The sequence below is a fragment of the Chlorocebus sabaeus genome, chromosome 3, assembly GCF_047675955.1.
Source record: "Chlorocebus sabaeus isolate Y175 chromosome 3, mChlSab1.0.hap1, whole genome shotgun sequence".
Taxonomy (NCBI): Eukaryota; Metazoa; Chordata; class Mammalia; order Primates; family Cercopithecidae; genus Chlorocebus; species Chlorocebus sabaeus.
Genome location: NC_132906.1, coordinates 21,571,224 through 21,594,089, shown reverse-complemented (window position 1 = coordinate 21,594,089; position 22,866 = coordinate 21,571,224). Strand labels below are relative to the sequence as shown.

The 22,866-nt window shown below is 41.6% G+C and overlaps 1 protein-coding gene across 5 annotated transcripts in view; it reads left to right on the top strand.

The window, feature by feature from the left end:
• Window positions 1-22,866, top strand: part of ENOX1 (ecto-NOX disulfide-thiol exchanger 1) — a 582,538-nt gene that overhangs the window by 547,994 nt on the left and 11,678 nt on the right. For all 5 annotated transcript variants that reach the window (XM_037986753.2, XM_037986751.2, XM_073013850.1 and 2 more), the window contains one exon: window positions 11,317-11,419. In XM_037986753.2, coding sequence (XP_037842681.1) covers window positions 11,317-11,419 — 103 coding nt within the window. The remainder of the gene's footprint in view (window positions 1-11,316; window positions 11,420-22,866) is intronic.

The following is a 22,866-nucleotide window of genomic DNA, read 5'->3' as shown; positions in this document are numbered from 1 at the left end:
CTTGTACCTCTGGTAGAATTCAGCTGTGAATCCATCTGGTCCTGGACTTTTTTTGGTTGGTAGGCTATTAATTATTGCCTCAATTTCAGAGCCTACTATTGGTCTATTCAGGGATTCAACTTCTTCCTGGTTTAGTCTTGGAAGAGTGTAAGTGTCCAGGAAATTATCCATTTCTTCTAGATTTTCTAGTTTATTTGCGTAGAGGTGTTTATAGTATTCTCTGATGGTAGTTTGTATTTCTGTGGGGTCGGTGGTGATATCCCCTTTATCATTTTTAATTGCGTCGATTTGATTCTTCTCTCTTTTCTTCTTTATTAGTCTTGCTAGTGGTCTGTCAATTTTGTTGATCTTTTCAAAAAACCAACTCCTGGATTCATTGATTTTTTGGAGGGTTTTTTGTGTCTCTATCTCCTTCAGTTCTGCTCTGATCTTAGTTATTTCTTGCCTTCTGCTAGCTTTCGAATGTGTTTGCTCTTGCTTCTCTAGTTCTTTTAATTGCGATGTTAGAGTGTCAATTTTAGATCTTTCCTGCTTTCTCTTGTGGGCATTTAGTGCTATAAGTTTCCCTCTACACACTGCTTTAAATGTGTCCCAGAGATTCTGGTATGTTGTATCTTTGTTCTCATTGGTTTCAAAGAACATCTTTATTTCCAGCTGCCTTTCTAAGACCTCAACTCCAATATTTTAAAATATTAGAGGCAATACTTATTTATTTATTTATTTATTGTTTTTGAGACGGAGTCTCCTCTGTTGCCCAGGCTGGAGTGCAGTGGCGCGATCTTGGCTCACTGCAACCTCCACCTCCCGGGTTCAATCGGTTATCCTGCCTCAGCCTCCCAAGTAGCTGGGATTACAGGTGCATGCTGCCATGCCTAATTTTTGTATTTTTAGTAGAGACAGGGTTTCACCATATTGGTCAGGCTGGTCTCGAACTCCTGACATCAGGTGATCCGCTTGCCTCGGCCTCCCAAAGTGCTGGGATTAGAGGTGCAAGCCACCGTACCCAGCCTAGAGGCAATACTTCTAATTCTTCGTGATCTCTGGTTCTGGTATCCATATTCTGCTAGCTATGTAGACTTGACTTGTTTAAATGATTTTAACTCGCCCCTCTCTGCTTCACACATAGAATCTTTCCATTCTTCCTTCAGAATGGCTTCTGTATCCACCTTTTCTCTCTTTTCCCACCACCTTTGTGGTTCCAACTTATTGCCACATCCTTGGGGTGTGACTGGAGAAGCACCGGAGTCCTCCTTGCCTGAGGACCTTGCCTCCACCTGCCCAGCCAATCCTGCATGTGGCCCAACCACAGTCTTTTGGAGTGCTGCTTTGACCTTGGCTTTCCCACACCCACAGCCTTCAAGTCAAGAAAGCATGTGTCCCACCTCTTCTTCTTCATTGGCCCCAGCAGCCTGCCTTTGAAATCCCTCCCCGTTGCACAGACTGTGGTTAAAAGTCACACTAAAGAAGTCCGTCACCACCAACAGCAGCAGCCAGCCAGCCCCCTCAGTCCCTGCTAATGCTGCTCCTCAGCCAGCCCCTGGGTGGCTTCCTCCCTGCTCCCCTTTCCTTTCATGTTTGTGCAAGAAGCACAGCTCACCAGGCCTGCGTGGAGCCTTGCTGGCTCCTGAGTGAGCTAGCACTATAGACAGCCCTCAGGAGGGATTTGGTCACAGAGCGCCACAGGCACTCAATATCCACGCAACCGGCAACCTAGTGCAGTGGTTAGGACTCTGGAGCGAGACAACATTGGTTCAGATCCTGAGCCTACTTCTAACTAGTTGTGTGACCTTGGACAAGTCATTAGCCTCATTATTCATTTTCTCAACCTGTAAATTGAGAATGTAATAGCCTGACTTCGAAGAGCGCTTATGACAATTAAGTGAGTTTATATTTGTCAAGTGCTTATAACACTTCCTACATATAGTAAGTACTGTACAGGTGTTTGTTAAATAAATATAACCAATGATGACCTAGAAAGAAGGCCACCAGGATAAATGCTGTATCTGGGTATGTCTGGCACTAAACTACACTGTTTTCATCTTTCTTTAAAGGGTCCTTTGTGTAACTAGTTCTCGCCTATTTTAATCTTTGCAATTGGAAATCTTAGAAAACACAGTTCTTGGAGTTGTCTAAAGACATAATGTATGTGCTCCCGATCCAGCACTTGAACCCCAATGAGGTGCAACATCTCAGAATGTAAAATATGGTCACATCATAATGAATCACTGCATCTTGGAGCCCCACACATCTGCTTTCAGATTGTCTCTCTGGTGCTGAAAACTGTTGGGCCTCTGAGGCTCCCCTTGTACAGACCTTGATCATCAAAGGCTTCTAGGAAAGGGCAGAAGTGGTGAGAGCCCATGACCCTCGGGATGGGCAGTGCCAAGATTTCACAACAGATCATCAAGGCCTCAGGATTTCTGCCCCACAGGAAATTCCTGAGATCCTGCTCACTCTTTGGGGATGGGTGCATTCTTATGTTCCCATAAGAAACCATAAAAAATTCTAAAGCTTAGTCACTCATGCTTATCAATCCTTTCCTCATCCATTTGGTTTTTAAATTGTTTTTCTCACTCTGCTTCCTCTTTCCTCTCTAATTCTTATTGGCATCAGAAATAAAGGGTAAGTTTATATGGTCTGTACCAAGCTGGCTACCTGAATCTGAAGGGAAGGTCCAAGTCAGGGAAAAGGGCACAGAGCAGGCATGGAATCAGGGAGCAGGAAGACACTGTGGAGGTCATCCACTTCGATCCTGTCTTTGTACAAAGAGCAAAAATGAAACAAAGGAACACAGCAGGCCAGTGGCAAATAGAACCAGTGTCTTCTATGTCCAAATCATCATGTTTACAATATTCCAGGCCATTGTTTGTGGCTCATTCTTTCAGGTATCAGTCACTGGGCACCTGCTATGTGCTAGTCTCTGGCTCAAAAAGGAAAGTGTGAGGGGTATCTCCATTCTCCATCCTCCCCCAACCACAGTTCTAATCATATAAGGAATAATTTGAAGGTTATAGGCAACTGGCATATCATTTGATGAATTGCTTTTGATACTTTGCAAAATGGGAGTAAAGGATAAGAATGTCGCCGATAGACATCTTGACAATTATCTATAGGGCCCCAGATTTCAAGAAGTGTGATGTTTCAGAGTAGGGCCTATGAGCAATTAGCAGAACTGAGCCAACAGCAAAAGGCAGCCACAGAACAAGCGGGCAGGGAAAGAAAACGAGCCTTGTGGTATACTGCTGGCAGAGTCAGGTGTGACATGCTGAATCTTTACCACACAGATCTTATCAACTGTCCCACTCACCTTGCACTAGCAGCTATGGAGGCCACCAGCCCTTGGAGGGTCATAGGCGAAGTCACCTGGCGGTGGTTTCTCTATTTAGGGGGTGGATGGTGTCATTCAGTATGTTAATTAAGTATTCAGCAACTGGCTATCCTTACATATAGCTCTTCAAAACAACAACTGTATATCATTGGTTTCTTTTTCTTTCTTCTTTAATTATAAGGATAATAACAACACTGACACAGAAAAAGAGAAAATAGAAAATATCCACTATTTGAACACAACTACAGTTATCATTTTTGCAAAAATATTTTATATAATTTTAGTCAAAGTCTTATACAGAATTATTGTATGGATTCAGTACCCCAAGTATATATCAGCGCTTGTTCTGTATCCAGTCAATCCTGTGAATCATAAAAGTGAGTAATGGTTGTAATAATGATGCCGCAATATATTCCTAGAAATTTATAGTTGTGAAAGCACTGTCTCACTTATATTTGGTCCTCACAGCAACCATGGGGAAGAGGCATAGGGTATTATCCATGTTTTTCATTTAAAACAGTTAAGGCTTAGAGAAATGCCCTCCCTAAAGTTATCTAGTATGTAAATAATATGACAGATTTAGAACACAGCTTCCATTCGGCCATTCTGCCTCACGTGCTTAGATCACTGTGATTACTGTCTAAAGGCGGCCGTGGTTTTGTGGAGGAAACAAACAGGTGAAATGTGATATATAAGTGATGAACTGCCATATAAGTTGCATAGGAAATGTGTGCAGATAAGGAAGCCTTGCAAGTGGCCGGAAACAGATGCCTCTGAGAGATACGGGACTTGCGCTGTGTGTAAAATGTACGTAGGAAGTGGCAAGGAAAAGGAGAGAGCTTTCTAAGAGCATTTCCGGACATAGCATAGAAAGAAGATAGGCTAGTTTGATAGGAGTAGGCCCCACGTGCCAAGCAGTAGCATCTGACTTTTTCTGTAGGTTGTCAGAAAGCATCTGAAGTTTTAAACCAGAGTTGGATGAGATAAGAGTCACATATTAGAAAATTGACAGGTGGTATTATGTAAGACAGACTGGAAGAGGAAGAGCCTAGAGGCAGAGACAAAGTAGGAGGTTCCTGCAGCAAAGTGGTCGAAGTGTGAAATCAGCCAGGTGCAGTGGCTCATACCTGTAATCCCAGTGCTTTGGGAAGCTGAGGCAAGAGGATCGCTTCAGGACAGGAGTTCAAGACCAGCCTGCTCAACACAGTGAGACCACATCCCTAAAACAAAGTATGAAACAAGTAGAACTGAGAATAGAGCACCAGTAGTGGAGATGGGAATGCGGCACGAGAGACATCTCACAGACACTTGAGAGAATCTGGATTTAGAGACATCTTAAAAGCACTTAGGGGATAGTAGAGAATGAATCAAAGACAAAATGAGGGATTGAGCGCCAGCAAGTGGAAGAATGATGCTGACATTAATAAAAACAGAAAAGTTAGAAGAGGATGCAGTTTGATGAGTGAGGTGAACTGGGTTTTAGACATAAAATTATATCAGGAAAGACTTGGACTCAGACATTTTTTTTTTTTTTTTTTTTTTTTTGAGACAAAGTCTTACTCTGTTCCCCGGGCTGGAGTGCGGTGGTGTGAACTCAGCTCACTGCAGCCTCCACCTTCCAGGTTCAAGCAGTTCTCCTGCACCACCACGCCCAGCTAATTTTTGTATTTTCAGTAGAGACAGGGTTTCACCACGTTGGCCAGGCTAGTCTCGAACTCCTGACCTCAAGCGATCCACCTGCCTCGGTCTCCCAAAGTGCTGAGATTACAGGCGTGAGCCACTGTACCCGGTCTAAGGACATTTCTTTAAATGAAGCTTTACATAGGCGCCCTGTATCATTAAACAAAAGAAAGGAGTTGAAGAGTAGAATTCCCGAGATGTGTCCCCGTGGACCGTCCGTGCCACCTCTATAAAGCTAATGAGGCTCCATCAACTACTATTCAAAGATGATTAGCCCTACCCAGCGCCCTCATTTTTAGACAAGTGATCTGGGTCTTGAAGATGCTGAATAATCTGCCAAGGTTACCCAGCTGCTGCAGGAAGAGCCAAGTCTGAAACCCAAGTATTTAGTGTCTCTTCCACTGCCTCATGGCCACCTCCCATTCTGAATTTGAACTGGGCATTGGTAAATTCAAGCAGACAAGCCCAGTGGTCAGTTGGTAGTAAAGAACAGAAGCGTAAAGAATTAAGTTTGATGATAGCTGAATCCATGAGAATGAAAGAACTCTAATAAAAGGGAACAGAGAAGAAAAATTGGGGACCATACTTTGGAAAGGACCAAAGCTAGAGAAGAGGAGGAAGAGAGTAGCCTCTTCGTTACATTCACTGGGCCAGCAGAGGGAACAAAAAAGCCAGTGAAGACTAAACAAGAAATTAGGAGGAAAAAGACCAGGACCTCCTGTGTAGCAGATGTGAGGCAGATGGTTTAAGAGGGGCCAGTGTCAAGAGTGTCAAATATCACATGGTGAGAGGACTGAGAAAATAATCATTTGGCAAGAAGAGGGTCACTGGAAATATTTCAGAGTAGATTTGTTGGAGTGACTGATGAAAAAGCTGAGATTTCAGATGATGAGGCAGTAGACACAGGTGGACAACATATATTCAAGAAGCTTTGCAACAGAAAGAAAACAGCCCTAAAGGTAAGGAAACCACAGGAATAATTAAGTGAAAGCAGTAAGAGAAGGATTTTACAAGCTGGGGAAGCCATTTTCTTGGTCCTTAGGGGTTTGGGTAGGTGGAGAGAAACCAAAAATAACAAAGCACTATACTAGCTCAGTAAACTATTGAAAAAGAGCTCCTCTAAATGATAAATTACTTTGATCATTTCTCAAAGTAAGTGATAAGGACTCTTAGAACGGAAATTTCTGCCTTCAAGTAGCTAACTCTTTAAGAAGTCTCTTAAAAAGTCTGTGATATCTAGTTTCCAGTTACTGAAAACCTCTTCTCCAGCCCCTTTAATGACTCCTTCTAAGTATCACAGAAATTAGAGTTAAAACGTAGACTGAGAAAAGATTTATTAGGTAATCTCCAATCTCATGTCAAGTGCAGAATTGTTACTTACCTGCAGTGCATATTCTAGTCTGGTGTGCTTTTACTGTGTTCCTGCCACTTCCTTTGGGAGACTACTTCATAATCCAATAGATCTCACTGAGAGGACACTCTTGATCTCCATCCTCGTGTTCCCTTTCCGCTGTGTACTTTGTATACCACTAACAATTTGTACTTAGTAACCTTCCTCACCTCCCATCCCATCGCCGCTCACTCACTTCTACTTTGTAATGGCTAGGCATCTGGAACCTCTTTTCCGGAATATCTGTAGACTCATCATTCTTCTGGGCATGTTGCATCTATCAGGCTAAAGGATTTTAAGGTGATAAAAGGATAAAGGGTCTTCATAACTTTATGTTTCTAATAATAAAACTTTCCCATTCTGATAAGGTCCTTTCCGTTCTCTAGAGACTTGGGGTGGAGAGAGTAATGAGGACCATGAATTTTTTAAGAAAGGAGCAAAACCATGTGTAATTTATGATTCAGTGTCCCATAATATGTGTTCCCCAATTGCTAAAAAGATTAGTTGGAATGTCCTGTGTAGAGAATATTAAATCCAACTGAGAGACTGTTCTCAGAAGAATTTTGGCTTCACCAGACTTCCTCTCATGGATCTTATAACCTGAGCATCTCCGTAGAGGGGCCCAGAAGGATGCCAGTACATGCAGTGGTTTGTGTTACAAGATAGAAACACTGAGCTTGGGAATCTACATTTTTTATATCAAGTGTAAGCAAGCCTGCTCTTTGTCCCACAAGAAAACATCAAGATTTCCTGCTGCAAACAAAACCAGAGAAAGGCCCCATAAAAAGAGCTGTCAGAGCCTTGCTTCTAAGTTCAGAAACGTGCACATCCTACTTCCTCCAAAATATTTTGACAAGATGCTATAGAAACCTTAAGTTGAACATTTCCAAAACTGAACACGCAGTCTTCTTCCAGACTAGCTTCTTTCTCCATTTTCCTATTCACTGAGCCACCTACTTGTTCTCAATGTTTTCATCAGCCACCAGGTCACCAGATTTTTTTTTTTAAGTTCTACCTCTTAAATGCTGTTTGCACTTTGCATACCATTGATTTTGGGTTTTGACTGTCATCATCAAAAGGTAAAAATGGATACACTTCTGCAGTAGGCTGACTCGTTTCATTTGCCTCCAAACCAATGTCCTAAAACGCAGAGCTGAAAACTCTTCACTTGTCAAGCCTCCCAGATAAAATCTAAACTTCTTACCATGATCTACCTACTTCTCCAGCTTCATCTACTCATATTTCTTTCTTTTAGACCTTTTATAAGAATTGCTTGCTGGTCCCTGGGTAAGCTTGCACTGCTGATCACTTTGCATGCCATATCCTTAAAAACTCAGAACTCCTTGGCATATAGTAGGCATGTGATGTCTGTATGTAGCATAAATATTTATTCGGTAGCTGAAAGTAAAAACAGGCTTAGCTTAAATGCAACAGGGAATTGGTTTGGGAATTAATTAATTCCACATTCTGTGTATTCCCTTCACCTTAACCAATCATGATGATGGACCTCTATTTCTAGACATTAAATAAAAACAGAGAGGGTACAGCTGTTGCTTATATCTACTTTGTAGACTACCCCAAACTTGGAGGTTATCAATACTTGTCATTATCTTGTTCTACTGAACAATACCAATATAAATACAAACAAATCAAATTAACCTTATTTTTCTAAGGAACACATGATTAAACCCATGATTAAAGTCATTAAAACAAAACTCTCCTTTTTTAATAGTTGGAAAAAGTAAAACCACAACATATAATGTGGCTGTCTAAAATCACTATCCTGTCTTCTATCCCTTGAAACACAACTTGCTCTTTGGCAAAATGGATGACATAAGCATTCACCCATCTAATTAGCTCTGTGACTCTGTCAGCAAGAACCTGGGCTTATACCATGCCCAAGGCAGGCTAAGGATCCAGAGCTTAGTCAGTAGTGACTCTTCTGAGTGGTCACAAGTTGGTCCAGTTCACTTGATGCTATAGACTATTTAATATGCTTGGGCACACCCTTGATACTAACGGAAATGATGTTTTCCCTTTTGGAGATTCTTGAGGCCAGTTTATTATAAGATGCAAACATTCCTTGGAGCCTGCCTGATCAGCTTCAATGATCCTGTACCACTTCCAGCATAGCTCTTCTCCCTCCTAGAGGAGTCAGAAAAACAACTCCATCTCCAACCTGAACAAAACTCACAGATGTCCCCAAAAGCTGGGATATCTGCCAAGCCTTGGGTCTCCGTCAAGCCCAGGCCTGCTGGACTGTTGTGGGAACCATGCAGAGAGATGTGTCCACTCCAGTCACTGGCCATGACTGCGTGAGAGCACACACTCCAGTATCCAATCTCAGTAAATACTTCCACAGAACAGTGACCCTAAGACTCTTATCTTTCCATACTAATTTTTCCAACCCTAAAACATCATCAAAGCAAGGATCACTGAGTCTTATCTGGCTCCTTGTAGACACTGTTGATTCAGCAGCATTTCTTTGAGCCTTGCTTAGAGTGCCCCTTTCTATGTGACTCTACTTTTGGACCTGGGAAGAAAACAGCATTCTCAGGTGGTCTGTCTATTCTGCCCTTGCCTTTCTCTGCTGGCTCCTGACATCTGCCTGCCCTCTACAGTCCATTTCCCTCAATGAAACTGGATCTTCAACTGTGTGATGGCCCCAGGACACCACTCAGTCTTGGCAATTAATGTGGGCCTGTTACCTGCTAAACTCATTCTGAATAATTTCATTTGGCCCCAATTATCATCTAGGCTGTGAACAGATCACCCTGTCTTGGAGATATTATTTCCACTCAGCTCCAGGGTTCATTTTTTGTATTTTTTTAATGATGCAGTCATTATCCTAGTTAATGTTCTTCCATCCTCTTTCTTCCTACACCTCTCTCGGGAGACCTTACAGAGCCTCAGCCTGCATCTGCTCAGCAATCTTAACCTCCCAGGCCCGGAAGTCCAGTGCCAAGTCCCTGTGGGACCTATTTGTCCTTAGGGCATATAACTAACAGAATTCAGCAGGCCCACTGACCCCACTACCCCAGAAAGATGATGTGTACATACAGACCTGCTCTGCTCCAATCGAGAAAGTGCCTAATCAGCCTAATCGGAAAGTACCAAATGTTATTTTATTATAGGAGGAATTTCTATTTCCTTTCCTGCAATTCCTCTTTATAAATGTTCTAATCCCATATACATAATAAGCCTTTGGATTTGTTCTATTTTAAAATTCTTGATTGTGTTTCCATTGAGACTGGCTCTCAAGATCCTGTTTTTGATTTGTAAGAGCATCTTTCATCTCTAGTAACCTTTGATGTACAGCTGGCTCCAGACTTAGCTTAGACCACTCCCCAAACTCTTTCTGACTCCTGTCCTTATTGGGATTTTCCTACCATCAGCCTGAGGCCTGTTGTACCCTCTAGCCAACCAAGGTCTTCCCTGTGATCTATCATCACATCATTGTGATTTTCTCAATTCTTTACCGTATCCATTTTCATTTCTCATTCAGTCTTCATCACTTGGTCTTCAGCAAATAAGTGGGACCTTAAGAGGAGCCTCTAAAATGCTCATCAGATATTACCAACTGCAGTTTCTCAGTAGAGCCTTCTTTCTTGGCAATTTCTAATTACCCCTGGATTACAAAGTAGTAGCTCATAAGTTAAATTAAGCTCATAGATCTGTTTTGATGGCATGTGCTGAGTTTATTTTTCTTTGAATGCCTTCAGGTGTGGTTTTCACTTTTTGCAGGCTGGGCATGCTCCCAATACTTCCTGTATTCTTGGATCTGACCAGTTTTGTTACTTTGTACTAACTATCTAAATATCTCTCCTATAACCACTTCCTGTTCTGGGAACATCTGTCAAACCATTTGTTCACACCTTCTGAATTCTTCTTCGTCCATTTGGCTCTCCCTACCTGTTCTCTATCATTCCTGCAGGTTCCCCACCACTGCTCAATGTACTAGTCCTTCTTTGGAGCCATCTTTCAGTGAGCAACTTTCCTCCAGTAAGACTCAACTTTTTTTTTGAGTTTGGGGAGTGGTCTAAGCTAAGTCTGGAGCCAGCTATACATCAAAGGTTACTAGAGGCGAAAGATGCTCTTACAAATCAAAAAGAGGATCTTGGGAGCCAGCCTCAATGGAAACACAATCAACAATAGGATTCTACTATTCCATATATGCAGGTCATATAGACGGATCATTAATTTGACTTTCCATTAAGTCACTCTCCGTTTTGAGTCCTAATATCAAAAGTCTAGGATGGTATGAGTTAAATCTTCATCTCTGTTTTTAAATGTAAAAGACCACAGAAAGAACTAAAAATAGTCCAGCCTCAATGTTTCACATGTTATTGGCTTGTTGTACAACTCTTCATTTTTAGTTTTAAAAAAAAAAAAAGAATTTTCCAAGCTTTGCTTTATCTGCCTCTTGCATTTATTCATGAGGATCCATACCTACTCAATTTAAAAACACTTCTAACGGTTCTATCTTAGCTCCCCAATAGGCCCTGTTTCTCCACACACTCAGACAAATTTTTAGCATGGTATTATAAATCAGTTTCCTGTATGCTTTCCCAAAGATTATTCATATTTGAAATAAAACATGTTAAAGTAGTTATAGTCAAATACAGTTTTAGTGAACAAAGTTTAATGAAAACATGGACAAAAATCTACAGTAATTTGTGCCAAATTTGCCAGTTGTGCAGAGAATTACTTGGTATGCTGGGAGCAGTATCTAGGAGCCTAACTACATAATTACTTTTCTACTGTTGGGCAAATAGATCAATTGTATAAAAGATTTGATCTTTAGTTATAAATAGAAGTGATGACCTCATTTATAGAGTTTAAGAGATCTGGTGTTTTTTATTGACACGCACAGAATCTACATAAACCCATATATGGTTTTTGGTTTTTAACTTTATAGGAAATCAATGTGTTGACAGTTGCATTAGTCAACCAAGACCGAGAGAATAATATTGAGAAAAGAAGCCAAGGCTTAAAATCAGAGAAAGAAGCTCTGCTAATAGGTAAGGAAATTCTGTTGTCTTCATCTGTTCTCTTAAATAATTATTAGTAATTAACTTAATATTTTAGTTATTAACTTATCAATTTAAACAACACTGCCTTCTGGTAAAAGGTGAGATTAATTTTGTCAAGATTATATTACATACATTTCAAATTAGTGGCATACAGACTAATGGGGGTTTTGCCTTTCTGTAACTGTATATATTAACTGATTGTCAGACAAAACTGAGTTCAAGAAGACACTAATTTGCATCTCATGTGTCACAAATCTGAATTTCAAATTTTGGGCATGCCACTTCCAACTGGAGGCCAGGTTGCATCTAGTTCCAAACCAAGCCATATCCCCAGGCTCAAGAGCAGCTTTGAACCCTGAGATTAAACTCTAAGCCCCTTAGCAGAGGCCACATCCTAAAGTCACCCCCAAGGCTAGACCTGCAATGCTGACAAATAGGGCCATGCAGGGTACTGATGCTAGGCTAATCCAGGACAGTCGGCTCCAGGCTTCCCTGTCCAAGTTTGGATCCTTTTGTCCAGGACGAACAAAAGAAGCATCCTTAGTGGATCCAGATGTCGTACTTATTTTCACAAGGAAGAATTCTTGATGAGGATGTGCCAGCAGTGTGCGTGGAAGCCCATCTTAGATGCCTGTATGTTTAAGGCTGTATTTGAAGCCCTCAAATTCAGAGAAAAGGAAGCCACCACCCTCATGCTGTGATGCACAGAACTGATTCAAGCTGCACCTCGGCACTGACCCCAGTGTGGGGTTGCCAGGTGAGACTGGCTCTGTGGTGACATGGTTAAGACTGAATGAGGCCAATGTACGTGCAAGACAAATTGTTCTTAAGCAGTTCATTATCTGGCAGAACTAGTGCCTGGTTGCTTTTTTTTTTTTTTTTTTTTTTTTTTTTTTTTTGAGACAGGGTCTCACTCTGTCACCCAGGCTGGAGTGCAATGGCATGATCTTGGCTCACCACCACCTCTGCCTGCCGGGTTCAAGTGATTCTCCTGCCTCAGCCTCCCTAGTGGCTGGGATTACAGCTGTGCACCACCACACCCAGCTAATTTTGTATTTTTAGTAGAGACGGGGTTTTGCCAAGTTGGCCAGGCTGGTCTCAAACTCCTGACCTCAGATGATCCACCCGCCTTGGCCTCCCAAAGTGCTGGGATTACAGGCGTGAGCCACCATGCCTGGTCCCTGGTTGCATTTTGTAAATACTGCATGTGCTCACCTAAAAATGACAGGTACGGCAGGGCCTAGAGAAGCTGGCACAGGAGGAATTAAATTCAAAAGATAGTCCAGAGTCCATCCATCATATATAGATTTTTCAACTACAGGGTTATTGAATATGACATCAACTTAGAGACACTCCAAGGAAAACCAATTATTTTTTTTTTGCTCTGATGATATACAGCTGTAATAACATGCCATGCACGAGTCTCGGAAGACATGCTGATGTGCTATCAGTTCCAGGAACCCAGAATGAGCCCATATGTAGTTGGTAACTGGATTTTTCTTCTAGTGGAAAACATGTCTAACTCTGACAGCTGTTTCTCTGTCACTCAGTGTGACCAAGGTGCGATTTTTCCCTATAAGGTTTTTAGGGTATGAACAAAGCAATTAATGATCTGCAGTAAACTTTTCCCTCTTTGTTTAAGTGGGAATAATTCTGTCCACTGAAGGTTAAAAAAAGTGGGAACTGATCTCTATTTTCTTTATTTCCTTCCTTTCACTAGAGATTGCTGCTGCTTTTATGTTTTAATTGGAGAACACAGTTAATTTACAATGTTTTCTAAGTAGTTATTAGGTTTTATTTATATATGTGCACACATACATGTACTTTTTTCAGTTGGCTACTTTAAATATTTGTAAATGATGTGCTTTATATGTGGTACATTAATGGGAATAAGTAGGAAGATTACATTTGTAACATGCTATGCCTGCTGATGTCTTTGGTATCACAAAACATATATAAAATTAGTTCATTCAAGTGTGTTAGAAAGAAAAATATTAGTAAGTCAGGATCTCCAATAAAAAGCATACACAACCAACACTAAACTTTCCAAGACTTTTCCTCTCACTGTTGGTCTTTTGAACTAGTTTACCAATATTAGCATTTGAAGTTAGGAGTAGAGCAAAAGAGAAACAGGGGGTGACACTTATTTTGAATCAATATATGAGAATATTTAGGTAGAAGGGAGGCCAGAGACTTAAGTGTTTGATTAAAATAAACTTAGGAGTTTAACTTTCCCTTCAGTTATCCATTACCTTGCTACCTTTCTCGATGTTTTATTTTATTCTTCTTAATGACAGTTTGACAACAGATGTGATTTCCTGGCCAAACCCACTTCCAAAACGTCTATATGCTTCTACTCTTTTGTATAATCCTCCAAAAGAGGATAATCCTCCAAAGAGAGAAAAATCCTCCAAAAGAATGCCACAATGGGGAAGAGTTTCCAAGACTGGCAAAATGGATCCTGCCAAAAGCTGCAGTTGCTGCCTGCCACTAAATGATCCTATCTGCTAATTGAGTTTGGTCATTCATACTTTGTAGATACCTGACTCTTGGGTCCATAAAGAGCTCCCCTGAAGCTTCTGGAATCTAGATACAGACTGTGGTAGGGATAAAACTGCTCTGGACCAGAATAGAGAAAAAGGATTTTCTGGTGCTGGGGCTACACTTTACTGAAGAATTCTCATACACCTAATGATTCTAGGAGCCCTCTGGCCTTCTGGTACATCTGGAGCAGTCATAAATACTCTGCAATTCCCCTGAAGTCTTCCCTTGGAATAAAGTCAGTAGAGAGGACACAATAGTCATGCTCTAGGCCAGCCTAGAGGACCAAGGATACAGCAGAAAATCTCCCACAACTTGGAAACATTAATTGGCAAAATCTTCATCACATCTGCATGCTTATAGTGTATGCTGTATGCCAATATAGTCAGATGATCAGTGCCCTCTTGGGGCACATAAATGTTATATAAGAAACGCACACTGACACAAAGCATTCCCTGGAAGAGAAAAGGAGTGAGAAAAAAAGCTCTTCAAATGGATTCCATCTACAGAGAGAATACAGCGGAGGCTAGAACTTCCTAAACAATGAGCAATTCTAGTTATGTATAATTATTTGTGACACTGATTTGACTGGGCAAAACGGTATATTCTGTCCAGACATTCTCATGACCATTATATAAAACTAGAGTCTTTATTTCAAGGCATAAAGTTGGTACTTATTAGAGAGGATCTGTGGGATTTCACTGACATTATTTGGAATTTTGCAGATCTGGATCCTGAGTATTGTTAGAATTCGACCATTCTGACTGACTTTCTTCTTGACAATTAATGGGTCTTCCAATTCAACTAAAGATAGGCCCCTGGAAAATATTTTATTATTGTGATTTCTGGGTTATTCGTTTTGTAATCAATTTTTGTGGAGACAGGTTGACATACAATTGGACCTTAGAGAATTCCATTTTTATGGGGGCATTGCAGGGTAGCATTTTATGTTTCATAATGCTATAGTAACCACACATAAGGTCAGCTTGACATTGCTCAATGTCTATGCCAGAACTCCTAGTTCATTTCACATATGGCCTACATGTTAGATTGGCATACACTGAAGTTGCTTGGGATAGAATGAGTCATTACTTTTGGTTTGGGGCCAATTTTTGGAGCTGTGTTTGGCTGGATATTATGAAGGAAAAATGGATCTGATTTTTTTTATTGATAAGCTAATAGTTCTGCAGAAAACTGAGAGTACAACTCTCTGGGTCCATATCACTCTATCTTCTCTTGCTTTTTATAATAATTCCAACACAATAGATTTCAATCCCAGCAGCTCTGATTGGCACCCTGTTGATGCTAGTCATTGTAAATACTATCCAGATACAGTCAAAAACTTCTCCACAGCTTTTAACTGTAACAAAGCAGCTTTTCTCTAAAACCTCCCTGGTCCCCTGAGAACTGTCCTCAGGTTGACAATGACTGGGCAAACTTCATTACATATCCTGAGTCCTCTGCAGATCAGGACATACACATCATTTCCATCACAGTCACCATCTCACACATGCACAAAACCAGACTATACAAGAAGCGGAATGCTCCTCCTAATGTGGGTATTAAGAAACAGCTGAATAGAATATGGAAAAACATTTTTAAAGAAGGTCAAGCAATAACTTTTTGGTGATTTCGGTGAATAAAGTTGAGGCTATATTTAGGCTGTACCTGAGAAATGTAATCTTGGGAGAATGTTCCTCTCTGGAAACTACTGACCATAAAGAATGAGTCATTGACCTAAATCTTGTTTCCAAGGCACAAACGTCCATATCAATAAATCAACAAACATTTGTCAAGAGCCTACGATAAGAATAATCAGTCTTCATCATGCAAAATAATTATCTAGGCAGCCTATTTAAAAGGCAGAATCTTTAGCCCCACACACAGGTGTGGTGGCTCACGCCTATAATCCTAGCACCTTGGGAGGATGAGACAGGAGGATCACTTGAGCTCAGGAGTTCAAGACCAGCCTAGGCAATATAGTGAGACTCCCATCTCTTAAAAAGACAAGTTAACTGGGCATGGTGGCATGTACCTGTAATCCCAACTACTTGGGAGGCTGAGGTGGGAGGATCTCTTGAGCCCACGAGCATCAGGCTGCAGTGAGCTGTGAGCAGCACCACTGTACAACTGCCTGGGTGACAGAGTAAGACCCTGTCAAAAAACAAAAAAAGAAAGAGAGATCCTGTTCATTGCAATACTAACACCTGAGGGGATACTAAAGCACGCATATCTGGTACTATGTTTTTGAGAAACGCTGGCCAGTTTATGCTAACCCATGCGTTAGCTGATGGTGGAAAGATGATCTTCCCTCCAGAAGTTCATAGATAGTGAGAAAGAATGCAGTTAATGACAATGAACTGTGGTTTGTACTAAAATCAGAGACACAGAGAAGGAGCTACTTATGTTACAGATGCCTTGTCAGAAGAAAGGACAGCTGAGCTAGTCCTAAAGGATGAAGAGGTTTTCACTGGATGGATAAAGAAGTTGTTAACGGCATTTCAGGTACCAGGAATAACTTACTAAGAGGCCCAAATACAGTCTGAGGGGTTTAATGGAAAAAATAAGACAGACAAATATCACAAAATAAAACTAACTAACCAACCATACAAGATCAGGTTTTGTACTCACCAAGTAAGTGGAACAAACTGCCTTTTTGGAAAATTAAAGCTTTTTAGAATCCCAAGGCACTGAGAAGCATCAGCCCAAACCACAAGTGTTTGATCAGTTTCATACAGTTTTTTCTCCACTTCCCATATGCGCTTCATCACTCTGCAGTTGCCCACAGACAACTGTCCCCTCATGGCTTACTAGGATACCCAGATTTCACGTGGCTTTTTTCCCGCTCATTCTCCAGTTCAACATCCATGGAGCCTTTATATAGGCGTCCACATGAAACAAGACTATTTCAGGCTGGTTTATCGTCAGGCCTCTGGTGATTCCCAGCAAGATGTGACTGTGTCTAGAGACACAGCTGTTCATCTGCAGAGCCAAGGTCTCCGGAAAGCCCAAGCTGCCCCTCTATCCCAGTGAGCTGATGGGCCCAGGGTCTTTTGAAGCTTCCTAGGTGACTGTCAACCAGTGTGGGTATACAGAAAGCTAATCTCAGCCAGAACTTTAGAACCTGACACAGAGAGTTCGGAATAAAAACTCCAAGCAGCCTGGGGGAAGGGGGGAGTATATTCTAGAAAGATTTCATTTCTCATTCCACTCAAAGAGAATAATGTGCTGACCAAACTGCATGCACAAAGTGATAGTTTATTCTCATCGGGTAACCAATATAATTAAACTGTATCAGGGCTAACCTATCCCACTCCCATCTTTTGCATAAGGATGCAAAGGAGAAACCATAATACCTAATGATCTCTAAGCAGCCCTGAATGGTGGGGGAGTGGGAGGGGTCCTAAATATTTGTGGATTGAGGCATTTCATCCACTGGGTAATCTAAGGCAAATCACTTATCCAAACCACTGTGATAAGTGTGTAAGCCCTCATATTGTATAAAATTAGGAGGTTTGATTAGATGGTCTTTTTCAGCTCAATTCTCTAATATATAAGGATTATTAGGAAAGCTGCATTGCCCCTTAGTGATCTTGTATGTAAGTAGAGGCTCATGTGCATCAATATATAAACATGAAGTCTACTATCTTATACCTTTACAACAAACAAGAAGGAAAATCTGTCTTGACACTATGACCTCTTTCCACCGACAGTCCATTTCCTGCCCCTGTCCAAAGCAGGATTCCTCCAATGCACTATGCTTACAGTCACCATTCCCTCCCTCCCCTCCCTCTCCAGCCTACTCCAGTCTGGCTTGCTTCCTCACACCAAAACCATTCTTTTCCACATCACCAGAGAATTTTATGTCACCAATTTCTCAACTCTGTCCACCTGGCAGCTACTTGACGTGGTTGACTACTCACATCTTCTGGAAATACTTCCTTCTCTCCGCCATCATGATGCCACACTTTCTTATTGATCACACCCTCTCTCAGAGCCCTCTGATGAGTTTTCTTCAGCTTACCTCTAAATTTTGGGCTTCTTCAGGCTTCAGTCTTGAGGCCCCTTCTCTACCTAGGAAATCTCAATGAATACTTTGGCTTCAAATCCCTTTTTGTTGCCATTGCAAATGTATACCATCTCCAGCTGCCATTTCATATTCTTCGTTTAAATGCTAATGCACATCTCAAGTTTAATGAGGACAAAACAGAACTCCTGATTCCCTTTTTCCTGCCCTAATGTGCTCCTGCCCCAATATTCTCATCTGAGAAAATAGTCCCACCCAGTTGCTCAAGTGAAAAATTGTTTACTCGTATTTCATTCTTCCCCAGCCTTACTGCTCACACCAGCCCCGTGGCTCTCCCTTTGGAGTCTGCTTCTCCCTTTGCAGTCCAGAGCATGACTTACCACTCCAGCCTCATGCAAACACTTCTGACTAGCCTCCCAGTTCCCCTCTGCTCTACTCTCCATACAGCAGCTTGAGGGAAGTTTTTAAAACATAATTCAGATCATGACAAGCACCTGCTTAGAACCACTCTTTCGGTTTCCTGCCATATTTAGAATTTAAATCTAATCCAGACTCTCACCTGGCACACAAGGTCCTGCATGATCTGGCCCCCATCTACCTCTAAACACGTGCCACTCTCCAGCCCAGTGTATTCTGCCAGCTCACTTCCACCTCAGGGCCTTTGCACTATCTGTGGCCTGTCCCTGGAATGGTCTCCCCCAGGCTTTCCATGGCTGGCTCCTTCTCATCTCACACTTGAGAAGGTCTGCTTTCTCAGGCAGAGGCCTTCACATAATCACTGTGTTAGTCCATTCTCATGCTGCTGATAAAGACATATCCAAGACTGGGTATTTTATAAAGAAAAAGAGGTTTAATGGACTTACAGTTCCACAGGGCTGGGGAGGCCTCACAATCCTGGCAGAAGGTGGAAGGCAAAAGGCACATCTTACATGGCAGCAAACAAGAGAAAAGTGAGAACCAAGTGAAAGAAGTTTCCCCTTATAAAACCATCAGATCTCGTGAGACTTACTCACTAGCATGAGAGCAGTATGGGGGAAACTGCCCCTATGATTCAGTTATCTCCCACCGAGTCCCTCCCACAACATGTGGGAATTATGGAAGCTATAATTCAATGAGATTTGGGTGGGGACATAGCCAAACCACATCAATTGCTTTGTGTAAGGTAGCATTCCAGCAAGCTGCAGGTTACTGTCTCTCCTGTCCTCTTCCCTGATGTGTTTTCTTCATTGTGCTAAGCACTATCTAAACATTTTTATTTTTCATCTTCGTGTTTATTGTCTGTGTTGCTCCCCTAGAATAAAAGTTCCACAGACCAGCCCCTTGCCTATCTTATACAATGCTGTGCCTCTAGCACCTTGCCACCTCCTGGCTGCTAAGTGTTTCAAGTATTAAAATAAGTGATGAAGCAGTACAAATCTGGCACTATTTGGTTAATTTAAATACTGCATCCTTAGTCTTAGTGAGGCCCAATAATGAAAATAAACTAGATGGTTTTGGTGAGAGAAACTCAGAGTGCTTTTGGGTAGACAATTTAAATGGGCCTTCCTAACGAGGTTGGCCACAGGCATCTAGAGCTAGTTAGTTTCTCTTTCTAAAGTAGTTTTTTAAGATTCTGAGATGTGCAAAAAGCCCAATAGTACTGACAACCTCCTTTGTTCTTTTAAAAAACTTTTTAAATTAGGCACTTAAAATGTTTTTTTTCCACTTTTGGAAACCCATTCTTAAATATGGAGGCCTTCTACATCTCCATGGAAACAAGCAAGTCCAATTGTTGAGCCATGCCCTTGGAGATCCACCAGTTCAGTAACAGCTAAATCCCCCACCCTCCATTCCTTAGTGTTCCTTTTACCACAAGCCTTTAGGTCCATTCCAGAGGACCATAAAATAGTCTCCGTTTTCCAGGTTTGTGGTATTTTTCATTAACTTCTGAGTTACAGCCATCCTTTTTCCATCCGCAGGGAATGTCCCAGTTCCTTTAAAAAAAGCTGCAAAGAGGCTTTACTTGTTTATTTAGAAACATCCCCTCAAATGAACCTGATCCAAAATCACAGGGCCTAGAAACATTTTCTCAAGTGGCATGACTGATGCCTCTTTGGTGCTACAGGGATGGACAGATGCAGGAGTGGGAGGTGGGCTGAGGAGAGGCAAGGTACCGGGGAGGAGGATGACTCATGCTTTCCTTTCTGCTGTGTCTCTAGCAACACTGGATAATTGGGTTGTCATCCACAGGAAAAGCTTGGGAAGCCTATTTGTGACTGCCTGCCTTGGCTCTACATATATCTAGTGGCAATTGCTGAACTCTTATAAGGAAAAGCTAATGGCTTCTTAATATCAGCTACCACAGGGATGGTTCTGAATACCCTCCTAAAAGAATACTCAAGTCCACGTCAGGATTTCTAATCTGATTTTAGAATCTGATTTCCCCTTAGTTATGAGCAAAATAGTTTCAATGAAAATTTTCCGTGCTCAAAACATCCAAGTTACTCCATCCTTCTAAATCCATGACAGGACGGGTTAAGAATAAGAATTTTCAGTGAATAATACCTCAAAGTTACCTGGTTTTTGAAAGATCTGTTACTACTTGTAGAAATGTTTAAGGTTCTTATTTATTCCCATTTATCAATAATAGACTAATAGAATTTTTAAACAAGTATACTGGCGATTGCCAGTTCTGGCAAATAAATACATTCAACATATACCTCTTATGAATGTGTACTATGTTGTGGATATGGAACCAGAACACACAAAGACCAAGAGCACAGCTCCTTGGGCTGCAGACCCAGGACTGGGGGTGAGAGACAGCAGACAGTGGAGGAGCAAATCCATGTTCACAGAGGGTGCCAACTTCACAGAGGCAACAAAAGGGGCTACTCTAGGTCCTCCCATTTCTGGTGTCCCTAAATGACCCATGTCAACACTTTATCTCCTAGGCTAAGGGTTATCAACCTCCCCCCAACCCACCCCATCCTCCTCTGACTTGTTCTATTCATCCTGCTAAAGGCATTTATGTTGATAACCATACACCCATGGACATTTACAAAAGGCTGTAGGTTATGCAGGAGATTTTGAAGACTCTCCGGCCAGGGGGGATATTAAATATGAAAAATGTTATCTATTTGCCTGGGGTAGTTTACTTAAGACTGCTCAAGTCTTACGCCCTCTTTCCCCATGGGAGACTTACACACCCTTGTTACCCCAAAGTCTGCAGTGCCACTGCCACTCCCTGTCTCAGCCCTGCTGCGTAAGTGGATTTCCACCCAAGGAATGCTGCTCCCCACCTTGCAGCAGCCCTCACCTTCCTGGGAGAACCCCGCGATGGAGGAGGAGAAAAAAGCTTCCGACGAGGAGCACCCCCTCACCTGCTCACAAAGCCAAAGCTGACTCTTCCTTCTCCCTCCCGTGTCGTTCTCCTGCCCATCACTTGTGGGAGGCTCTCTGTGGAAAGCAGTGGCCATAGGACCTGGGATGGTCAGTGAAAGCCCCACTCACCATCCTGAAACAGGGGATTCCCTCTACACGAACTGTGATTCAGCCCTTACTCTTTCATTCAAAAAATAGAAGGACTACGTTCTAGTATTTGATAGTACAGTAGGGAAATTACAGTTAACAATAATTTACCGTATACTTCAGAATAGCTAGAAGAGAAGATTTGGGATGTTCTCAACACAAAGAAATGATAAATGTCTGAGGTGATGGCCATGCACATTACCCTGATTTTATCATTACACGTTGCATACAGGTATCAAAATATGCCATGTATCCCAAAAATATGTACAAATATTATATATCAACTAAAATTTTTTAAAAAGGAAATGCAAATGAAAATAATTGTTTTTAAATAGTTCTATATTCTAATTTTTTGAAAGAAATCACTCATGAGCTTTTATATTTTAACTCTTATTAGTAATAGAATTGCTTACAATGCCACTTCACCAGAATTGAGAATTTCAGACACAGGGAAGTAGCTGCCAGGTCTCTAAAATTAAAATATAAGTAAATAAATAAGGGGAGGGGACAACACAATGCTGCCCAAGTACATTAAAAGTGGCTATTTTTCCACTTAAAGATATTTTTTAAGTACCATCATTGCCTTCTACCGTTGCCATTATTTCAAAAAAGGACATTTCGACAAGAAAAAAGGAAGAATATAACCTCAGAATGAAATGGTAGTTCTTTGTATCTCAGGAAGAACAAGTCAGTCTTTAAAAACAGATATTCTACCTTTACAGGGAAATGTGGGCATTGTTTCTACCTCCCCATCTCACCGTCAACCTCTAGAAGCCCTGGAAATGCAGCGTTCTGAGGATAGGTCTCGGAGAGTCCCTTTGGTTCTCCGTTCTCAGCCTGAGGATGAACTGGGAACTTTTCTTTAAAAACTTGACACTCATCCCATAGCATCAGGGAGCCATGAAACCCTGTGGCAGATCAATCCAAGGTCACCTACAAATATAGGATGACGTAGTACAAGAATGCTGTGTGCACCTGTGCCCACCCAGATGGCATTTCATACAGGTGAGGGTCTGCCCTGGCTCCCAAGCATGAAGCTTCACAAAATACAGAACATGAAGGCTTATCCTCAGATTTAATTCATCTTGAAACCTATGAAACCTATTTAACAGAAAGCTAAAAACTATCAGTCTGAGGACAACTTTTCTTTTTCAACTTTTATTTTAGAATCCAGGGGTACAACGTGCAGGATTGTTACAGAGGTCTACTGCATGACTCTGAGGTTTGGGGTATGACTGAACTCATCCCCCTGGTAATGGCATAATCCCTAACAGGTAGATTCTCAGCCCTTTCCCTCATCCCTCTCTCCCACCTCTAGCAGTTCCCAGTGTCTACTGTTCTCCTCCTTATGTCCATGAGT